At 36.4% G+C, this 10,149-nt stretch overlaps 1 protein-coding gene across 2 annotated transcripts; it reads left to right on the plus strand.

Annotated features, from left to right (window-relative positions):
• Positions 1-5,937: 5,937 nt before the first annotated feature.
• Positions 5,938-9,854, plus strand: LOC104588271 (70 kDa peptidyl-prolyl isomerase-like). 2 transcript variants are annotated; one of them, XM_088891137.1, is made up of 12 exons: positions 5,938-6,165; positions 6,276-6,362; positions 6,579-6,839; positions 7,156-7,233; positions 7,376-7,456; positions 8,059-8,250; positions 8,391-8,474; positions 8,563-8,726; positions 8,830-8,950; positions 9,076-9,224; positions 9,306-9,433; positions 9,568-9,854. In XM_088891137.1, the coding sequence occupies exons 1-12, from the start codon at positions 6,021-6,023 to the stop codon at positions 9,677-9,679; spliced, it is 1,602 nt and encodes a 533-aa protein (XP_088747263.1). In that variant the 5' UTR covers positions 5,938-6,020; the 3' UTR covers positions 9,680-9,854. The 2 variants fall into 2 exon arrangements, 1 of the variants encoding a protein (XP_088747263.1); XR_016078396.1 differs by lacking the exon at positions 9,568-9,854 and having other exon boundaries at positions 8,830-8,966; positions 9,078-9,224.
• The last annotated feature ends 295 nt before the right edge of the window (positions 9,855-10,149 follow it).

Genomic DNA, 10,149 nt, shown 5'->3' on the forward strand with positions numbered 1-10,149 from the left:
AGGATTCATGCGCTGCCTCAAACAAGTTAAACCCGCGCTGGCCCAACCAGATATCGGGTTAAGGGTTGGGTCGGTCGGAATGAATGGTAGTCGGTTAGTCAATGAGACGTGATTTTCAAGGATTTGTGACTTTTCAAAACTTCCGTATATTATATTATTAAATAATAACTACTGTGCATTATACTCAACCGATTTTTCAAAACAATAAATATAAGAGATAAGAGTATTCCGGTCTTTTTTCCTCGGTACAAATAAATATATCGGCCATATCAATACTTTGAACCTTTATTAAAATTAAAGTAACCTAAGAGTATAATTCGTTAAAAGTGGTCGATCGTATTTGATAATTTGATAAATATTTTATTTTTTATTATTTTATAACTAGTTTACATTTATTCTATAATTTTGTTCATATTTTTTGTATATCCCATAAATATTCTATTATTCTATTAATATTTTATTATCTTTATAATTATTTTATTTTATTATATGTTATTTTATAAATATTTTATCACTTTATTATTTTTATTACTAGTGTGTTATTATTTTCATTTTATTCATAATTTTTAATATTCCATAAAATTTATTATTATTGTTATGCCAATATTTTAATTATTTTATTATCATATCATTATTTTACCATATTTATAATATTAACTAATATTAATATTAATGAATATCCATTTGATAAAATTAATAGAATTAATATCCATTCACAAATTCAACAGCAAGTGCAAAATGGTAAAATAACCACTATTGAAATTCAGTCACAAAACCGGAAATCACATATGTTCAAAGTATTTTCTTTCAGAGCCATTTTGCTTTTCAAACATCAAACTTTAGTGCATCAAAAATACAAAACTATAGTAAGGCATAACCAATTCTTATATATATTCTATTGCCCGGTTAGTGCCCATTTACCCATGAATAATACTAAAATACTACAATATATACCATGGCATGGCATGCCTTGATCAACCTGGCGCAGACATGATAATCAAGCGGTCGGATTTGAATCGGGTCAAGGCATTTTCGAATCATTTAAGGTCGGATCAACTTTCAAGTTGGACCGGCAAAGTCTAGACCCAGACCCTAACCATAAATATTTGGGTTAGCAAAGGAAAAGCTAGGGGTGGCGCAAGGGGAGCCATCCCCTCTCCCCATGCCTTCAAAATCCCCGCAGTTTTTATACATCCCATTTATATTTTGACACAATGGAACATCTACCCATGTTTATTAACTTTTGATCCCCTCAATTATTAGTTTTAAATCCATGTGTAAAATGGGTCAATAGTTCAACCACTTGGATCAACTGATCTTTGATCAAGTCAACAGTTTTTTTAACAAAATTATATGTTTAATCATTTGGTTCAAACAGCTTGAATGGTTGAATCATATGAGTCAACACTGGTTTGAAATCGTTTATTTGAGATGGGTGACCCCACATGACCCGAATTCTTTTCAGATTGGATTGTGTCGGGTCAAGCCACCTTCTAGTTTGAGTCTACTAGATAAGAAACCCTAACCTGCTTTCTCCAGGCTATGCCAGGTCGGGGTTCATAGGTTTGGTCCACTTTTTCCAGGTATAGGTGGATAGACAACATTTGAGAGTATAGAAATTAGGGGTGTAATATGTGGATCTTCAATTGTGGTCTTTGTATTGTATGGACAGGATATAGTCATACAACCATAAGATCATCTTTGCTAAATGAAGTAGTTGTTCTTAGAGATGCATTTTTTGGCTGAGAATGGAGCTTCCCTTTTTCTTTGAAGTCTTTATTGCAAGAATCATTCGTGAGAGATGAAAACTGGCAATCTGTTGTCTACCAGATATTGGGTTTCAAGAAACTCATTAGCTTTGTGAGAAAATTGGCAATCTATTAGTAATTGAAACTATTTTTAGCTAGGTAGCTAGCAACCTGTTGCTGAAATATTTTTTGAAGTTTGGTAATTGAAATCACCTCCTTTGAACTTGTTGACATAGTTGCAATTAGACCTCCTTTGTTAGAATCCTCTAAAATGGGTCATGAAAACGTCCAAAATATCCATGTAGTTAATTTTTATGAAGATGTTTATTTTTCAAATTTTATCTTCATATGAATCGTTAGCCCAAACCCCTCCTATCTATTTTGTGAAATTTATTTGTTTTTTAAAATTTCCCTTCATATCAATCACTCAAAGGTAAAGCTGCAACTTTAAATTCTCTTTTTCTTTTGTCATGTTTATAAAGTTTGTATTGCCTTTTCGCCTCAATAGTAACTGTATGAGTATTTTGGATATTTTTGTGCCTTATGTTAGAGGGTTCTAACAGATGTGGTCTACTTGCAATTAAATCATAAAGTTTAGGGGAGGTGATTGAAATTACCAAGGTTCAAGGGAAATTTCAACAATTTACCCTCTTTTTTTACAACCGCTGATAATAATTGTGGAAATCTGATTATTTTTTGGTAAGATTACTGTTGCAATTGTGGAAATCTGACTATTCATGTTCTGTTCAACTCGTACCAATTAAAATTGATACAACTAGAAATTAGAAATCATCTTCCTATATGAAGGTTGGACTGTTGGAGTGCAGACTGTCTTTCCAATTCTTAGCCCTATATAACCATACCAGATCACTCAACAATCTCACCATCTTACTCTGAAACCCATCTCCATTACCATTTTCTGTGAGACTTTCTTATAAACTCATTTATTTTATCTCCCCTTCAGATTTCCTAATAGTTTCAGACTTCTCATTTTTTTTCTAACCCAGTTCATCATAGATTTTGAATTCCTTCCGGGTTTAGCTATTTCACAGGTTCATAATGATGGATACAACTTTATTCATCTTTCTTCTGCTTTGTCTATTCCTTCCATCCTATGCTCAGTCGTTGTGTTCAAGTTATACCTTTCCCAATAACAGACTCTCCCATTCCGGCAATGATCTTCCCGTTTTGAATTCCTTCATTCACTAGTCTACAACCCATCCTCACCAACAATTGACATTGTATATCGGTACACCGTGACTGTGTCTTCAAGATGGTTTGCTTGGGCCATCAACCCAATTTCCACCGTCATTGTTGGCTCTCAGGTGTTGGTTTCATATCAGTGCAGTGATGGAAAGGTTGTGGCTACACCCCTCCCATAACCAGTTTTTGGACTTGTCACTTGGCTATAGCTGGGTAACCTCACCTTTCCGGTGTAGAACATTCCGCCACAGTTTTCAGACAATGAGATGATAATCTTTTTCTGGAGACAACCTCAGATCAATGGGTATCTTAAATTTATCGTCGGTGGAGACAATCATGATCAGAACAAAGGAATCCGAGAGAGCTATGTAAGATAGTTCATGAAAATGTGAATGCAGCGACATGAAGTCTCATGAATCCACTATGAAAACAGCAACGGAGACCTCACTCACAGAAAACCCTAAACCGCAAAATACACCCAAAATCACTCAACTTCCTCTCAGTCCAGAATTCAAATAGGAAAAACCCCAAAATACATAACTCTTCATATTTAGATTGAAGAATATGGATCAGGTCCATATGGGGTTTCGCCTCCATCCCCCAAGGCCCAAGCTCTATGCTACCACTATAAAATTTTGCCTTCAGACTTTTGTTTTTTTCAACTTAATTCCAAACAAAGAATTCCATACTCAAACATAACATTTGGATTGTCATTTGTATAGACAAATTCATGTCTATTGTTAGTCGAACTCAATTTGAACTTTTGTACTAGCTCTAACCCAACCTGGATTCAGTGGTTGTGTATTAGGTAACATGCAGCCCTGCAGCTAGACCGGGTTTTGACTTTTGAGGTCAGACAGGGCATAGGCGTTAGTGTGTGGGCTCATGGCCTAGTCCATCCTAATCCATTAAAATCTAGGTTTGAGCTACCGAATTAGCCCGCTTCTGCAACTTATCACCCCAAAAGGGATTCTGTTGAATAGAGCTGACTGGGCTTATTGTTTGACCGACCGTGTAAATGAAATTCAGAGGATAACCGATGACAAACTTCCATTCCTTTTGAAATGAGCAAAAGTTCTTCAAGAGGTGGTCTAATTAAGGGGTATGGATGAGATGGGCATGGTGCATTTGATGCATTATAGATTTTGCCTAAACAAAAGAAAAAGATAATCTTGTATGTATATGGACATATATGCATGTTATTTGTAATCTAAACTAAAACATAATTCGGCTTTGGATCCATTAAAATTAAAATATTGGATGTTTCCAAATTTCTTGGCATAAATAAGCCATTATTCATGGATTTGTTTGTGTTGAAGATAAAGTCAGATGTGGTAATTTTCAAACTAGTTATGGAACATAGGTTGAATCCTCGTGTATAGATACTAATGCTCGGTTTGTAATTCCAACAATTTTTGTTGCTTGCATTAATTTCCAATGAATGTAGTAGTAGTAGCAACGTTTTAAAAATCAGACCGGACAGAAATTTTTTCTGATTTCGATTCTCAGATTTAACGGTCCAACCATCCGGTCCAAATGGATGGCCTTCTCTGATAAAAATAAATAAAAAATTAAAAAAAGGCCAAAAACTGTTGTCTGAATCAACGGTTCGACAATCTAAATTAACAGTTCATTGATCAAATCAACGGTTTTTAGCCAAAAAACGATTTTGAGATGAAATGGAATCGGTCAGGTGATCTATTCCCGACCGTCCGATCTGGTCCAGTTTTGAAAACAGTGGTATGTAGATATGAAATTAATATCTGGTGTAGCCCAAGTGCTAGGTTTCCCAACAATGCAATACAAAAGATAGCTACAGGAGGATTCCGAAACCTCAATGTACAAGGAGTCGAATGTTACAGATAATTTCTATGCATTCTGTGTATCACACGTATATCTGAATAATACGTATCAGCCGATACAGTCTGATATGTTGCAAAACTTTGAACCTTAGATACTCCCAAACAAATTGCCCCCTCCTCCTACCTCCATTCTCTTCAATTTAAAATGGGGATTGCTTCATTTAATTCTCTATTTACTCTCAGCCTATTTGCACTTCTCTGTGCATTCATATCAGTGCAAATGAAACCCACACCAATGTTTTAAGACCCAGATCGACTGGATGGTTGGACTATTAGGCCCGGGAACTGGAGGACATTCTATTTTTTTTAAACCCTGTGTTTTAAACTTCTGAAAAATCGATAGAACCGGTCAAAACCCGGCAGAACCATTAAAAACCAACCAGGCTTTGATGATCCAACCGGTTAAATTGGACAGTTGAACATTTCAACATTTGACCGAATGGCCAAAACGGTTTTGTGTCCGGTCTGAGTCTGACCCAACAGACCCATGTCTAGCCTTGCCTAAGCCATTTAAAGTTGGGCTGGCCCATATTAGACATGTGAAAGCCTGGGTTTAATTGCGAACTAGTTCCTCGGAGGCTCAGACTATCTTAATTCCCAACTTTCTTTGCTCCAACTTCTCACCCAACTTGGGCTTTTGTACGTTGAATGGGGTTGGGCTGGGCTGAGGGTTGACAACAGGCCAATCTGAGCCAGTACTAGGGTCGGTCTGGCATTGGGTTTTATGTCATCATCCGGTTTATAGTAAAAAATCCGGACTGATCTGGGTTAGACCCACGGTTTTATCCATTAATCAGCCGGTTGCCCATTCAAACCATGAAAAAGAAAAACCATCATTTAACCTTGAGTCACCGGGTCACCGATTCAACCATCCGGTTCCATCCGAGTCTGACACATCCCCGGTCATGTGACACGTCCTTTCTCTGATCATCCGATGACCTTGATCCTGATCCTCGCTTTTGGAATCTCCTTGTGGGGTCCACCCAGTGATTTGTCCTCGCCTGCTAGACACGTGTTTGTGTCTGGGAACCGAGGGACGTTTCCCGATAGGGATATGGTGCGTATTACGCACCCCTAGTAATACGTTGGAAAACCTTAACCGAAAAATCTTAACTGAAAAACAATCGAAGGGAGGGAAACAAACGGCTTATCTATTACTCTGGAAACAAACTTCGTCTCGCTCTTTCTCTCGCTTTCTGCATCGTGAATGGCGGTTTCTTCCTTCAAATCCAGCTCGAAAGCTGAATTACCATATTCTTTAGAGAGGGAAATTGGAACTCAGGGCTTGAGAAAAAGGATTATCCAGCAAGGTAGTTCATGGTTGACTCCATTTCCCGGGGATGAAGTCGAAGGTCTGAGAACTGTCGAGGAACAAAATGCATCTTCAACCTTCTTTCCATGCATCTTCAATCTTCTTTTCTTCATGTTCTGTTTGTTTAATGGTGGGGTTTCATGTTTTCAGTCCATTACAGTGGGCGGGTGGAGGGTGGTCTTGATTTTGATTCAAGTCGAGACAGAGGAACTCCATTCAGATTCAAACTTGGCCAAGGTAAGCTATAAACACATTCGACCTTCATGATTCGATTCTTAATTCATCGAACTTCTTTGGTTCACTCATTCTTTTTAAGCTTTCTCTCATAGAGTTCAAAAGAATTTAACTTAACAGTTTTCTGTTTATGGAATAATTTGTAGGTGGAGATTTGTGATGAGAGTATTAGTAACAGTATTAGTAACTTTTCCTTCTTTGTATTGAATTGAATTTCAGGTGAGGTTATTAAAGGATGGGATGATGGGGTTGCCACCATGAGGAAGGGTGAGAGAGCAATCTTCACCATTCCTCCAGAGTTGGCTTATGGGGAGATGGTTTCTCCCCCCATGATTCCTCCGAATTCGACGCTTATTTTTGATGTGGAGATGCTGTCTTGGAGCAGTGTTAGGGACTTATCTGGTGATGGAGGCATATTGAAAAAGATAATAAAAGAGGGTGAGGGATGGTCGACACCCAAAGATGCAGATGAAGTGTTAGGTAGTTTTCTCATTGATTTTCTTGGTTTGCCTTTATAGGATAATTTTTTGCTTGGTTAAATCTGTTTAAGTTAATATTTTGCTATTCCACTGATTTTAAATTAAAACAAGTGCACCCCAAAATAATATTTTTACATTATCTTATCTTTGCTGTGCTGAGTTCCAAATTTTGAGTCCATTGGTTTAGCCATGTTGCCTTGTTTAGGCCTTTGCTACAGTTTGAAATCAAGTTGGATTTGTTGAGTGTCAGATATTAATTATGTAAGTACTTTCCTGAAGGTCAGAGATTAACAATTTTCTGCTTTCTTTATTCACAGTTAAATATGAAGCCAGACTTGAGGATGGAACTCTTATCTCAAAGTCAGATGACGGCATAGAATTTCATTTAAGTGATGGTAAGTTGACCTTTTGCAGTGATACGCTCCAAGGTGTCTTTACTATAAATTGGGCCCTTTTTCCTTTCATAAAGGAAATGTTCAAAAATAGTTTTCAGAGAGAGGAAAAGTTCTGTTAACATAATCCTACTACTCTGAGCAGGTTATCTCTGCCCAGCAATTGCCAAAGCTGTAAAAACAATGCGAAAAGGTGAAAAGGCAGAGTTATCAGTAAGGTTCTCATGTAAGTTACGTTGCACTAATTTTCAACTATTTATATATATTTATATATATACATAATATTTATATTTTGTATATTTATATATATAATATATAATATATTATATAAATTATAATTATATAATAATATATAGTATATAATATATTAATAAAATAAATATATTTTTTTTCAATTTTATTATACTAATTTATTTAATTATTGTATATATAAGCAATTGTACACATCAAAGTTCATATAAAATTAAAATTTTAAGTTTTTTTTCAATTTTTTTAAATAAATTGGCAAAATTAGCTTTGGCCCGACTTGGGCCAAGGCTTGGCCCACGGGCCAGCCCAGCCCACGACACAGCACGGGCCCACACGGGCCTGGGCCATAGGCCATGCCAGGCCGATCCCCAAAATTTTCACCGAGGAGGGCAGCACGGCCCGTGATGGCCCACGGGCCAACACGGCACTTTGCACGGGCCGCCTGCAGGCGGTGCCGTGCTGGCCCGGCACGGCTCACTTTACACCTCTATCAGGATTGCTAATATTTGACTGTACTCAGATTTGAACAATTTCTTCTTAACAAGATTCTTGATTGCTCTTATTATTACTCATGTGCAGATGGCCTTGAACATGGAAATGGTGTTACCAAAAGTGATTGTAGTTTCCCACCAAAGTCCAATTTATCTGTTCATCTTGAGCTTGTATCATGGAAGAGTGTCATTGATGTCACAGATGATAAGAAAGTAAAGAAAAAAGTTATCAAAGTAGGTGAAGGTTATGATCGCCCCAGTGAAGGATCACTGGCTAAAGGTAAACCCGATTCACTTTTCATTATACAGTCTAGCACATATCTTCCTTCTTTTGTGTCCAAAGAAGAGACTATTACCATTTAGGACTTGTTGAGATTCTGAACTTTGTCTTAAGTATAATTCTCATCCTTTTCTTTCTAGTGGTATACACTGGCAAGCTTGAAGATGGAACCATTTTTGAGAGTAAAGGATCTGAAGAGCCTTTTGAACTTATGTGTTTTGAAGGTAAAAAGTGTTTCTAAAATGCACAAATTCAAAATCTAGGCTCTTATTTATGAAATGCTTGAGATTTGGTTCTTCTACTCTGTTTCAGGGAAAATTCATGAGGGCCTAGACAGGGCAATCACGACCATGAAGAAAGGTGAAAAGGCTCTGGTTACCATTAGTCCAGACTATGGATTTGACAATGCAGTCTCCAAAGATTTCCCTAAAAGTGCAACTCTTCTTTACGAAGTGGAGCTAATTAGTTTCACCAAGGTTCCCCTTTTGAATGTTCTGACTTCTGAGTCCTGACATAATATGGCATTTGTGGAATTGCCGAATTTAGTTTCCTAATTTGAGGTATATTTTGTACAAGTAGGAAAAACCATTCTGGAAGATGGAAACAGCAGAGAAGATTGAGACCTGTGAAAGGAAGAAGGAAGATGGAAATATGCTTTTTAAGAATGGGAAGTTTTTGTTTGCCTCAAAGAAATATGAAAAGGAAAGTCATTTATGGTACATAAACACTAAGCAATTAGAAACTTCTCAAAGCATCTAAAGAAACAGTATAATCCATCTCCTTCCTCATCTTATGCAAGCTAAAGAGTCATTTTTTACTATTTGCAGGCTGTTAAATACATTGAATTTGATCACTCGTTCACAGATGAAGAAAAAAGCCAGGCAAATGCATTAAGAATATCATGCAATTTGAATAATGCAGCTTGTAAACTTAAGCTTGGAGAGTATGTTGAAGCTGCAGGACTGTGCACCAAGGTTTCTTATTTTTGCTCTGTCTTATCTGAAAATTGAAAGTGAAACACACATAGTTTACAAAACTAAATTCTTCTTCAACAGGTCTTGGAACTAGACCCCTTTAATGTTAAGGCCCTGTATAGAAGATCTCAGTCATATATAAGAACTTCTGATTTGGAAAAAGCTGAAATTGACATCAAGAAAGCTCTTACAGTAGATCCAAATAACAGGTTTGTTTGTTTTTTATCCAGGTTTTTCCTTTGACAATATTCATCGTGGTAAATGCAAGTCAAGATTTTATTTTCCAAAGAATACTTAACCATATGGATTCTACTTCTTTTTCCTTGTATTTTTGAAACGATAGAGACGTGAAACTCGAGTACAAGAAGTTGAAGGACAAGGCAAAGGAGTACGCTAAATATCAGGCTGAGATTTTTGGAACCATGTTTTCAAGGATGGCTCAATTAGAGACCTAGCCCAAGATATTCTCACAGAACTAATACTTGGATTCTAGATAGAAAATTTTCATGTACTGATATTCTTTTTTGATATTTAATTGTTGCAGCCCAATACTATGTATTACTGTCAATGATAGGTAAAACTATGTCCACTGTCAATAGAGATTATTCGAACAATTATACTTCTATGTCATCCATTTGTGCTCATCAACTCTTTGCATCTCCCTAAGCAAATTTCTATTACCTATTTGTTCTGGAGTATCATGCATCCAAGTTCATATCAAGACACCCATAAAAAAGACATTTCCCACATGAAAATTATAGCATGTTGTATGGATCTGTCTTAACTGTTTCATAAAAGCTAAGGAAAAAATGAAAGAGAAAATTGGAAATACGCTATGAATTATATAAACTTAATATGCAATTTGTTAGCACAAAAGCATATTTTCTCCATTGGAAATTGTTTGTCAACTTCAATATACTACTTC

This window comes from Nelumbo nucifera, chromosome 7, assembly GCF_055504915.1.
Source record: "Nelumbo nucifera cultivar China Antique chromosome 7, China Antique-T2T, whole genome shotgun sequence".
In the NCBI taxonomy this organism is placed as follows: domain Eukaryota; kingdom Viridiplantae; phylum Streptophyta; class Magnoliopsida; order Proteales; family Nelumbonaceae; genus Nelumbo; species Nelumbo nucifera.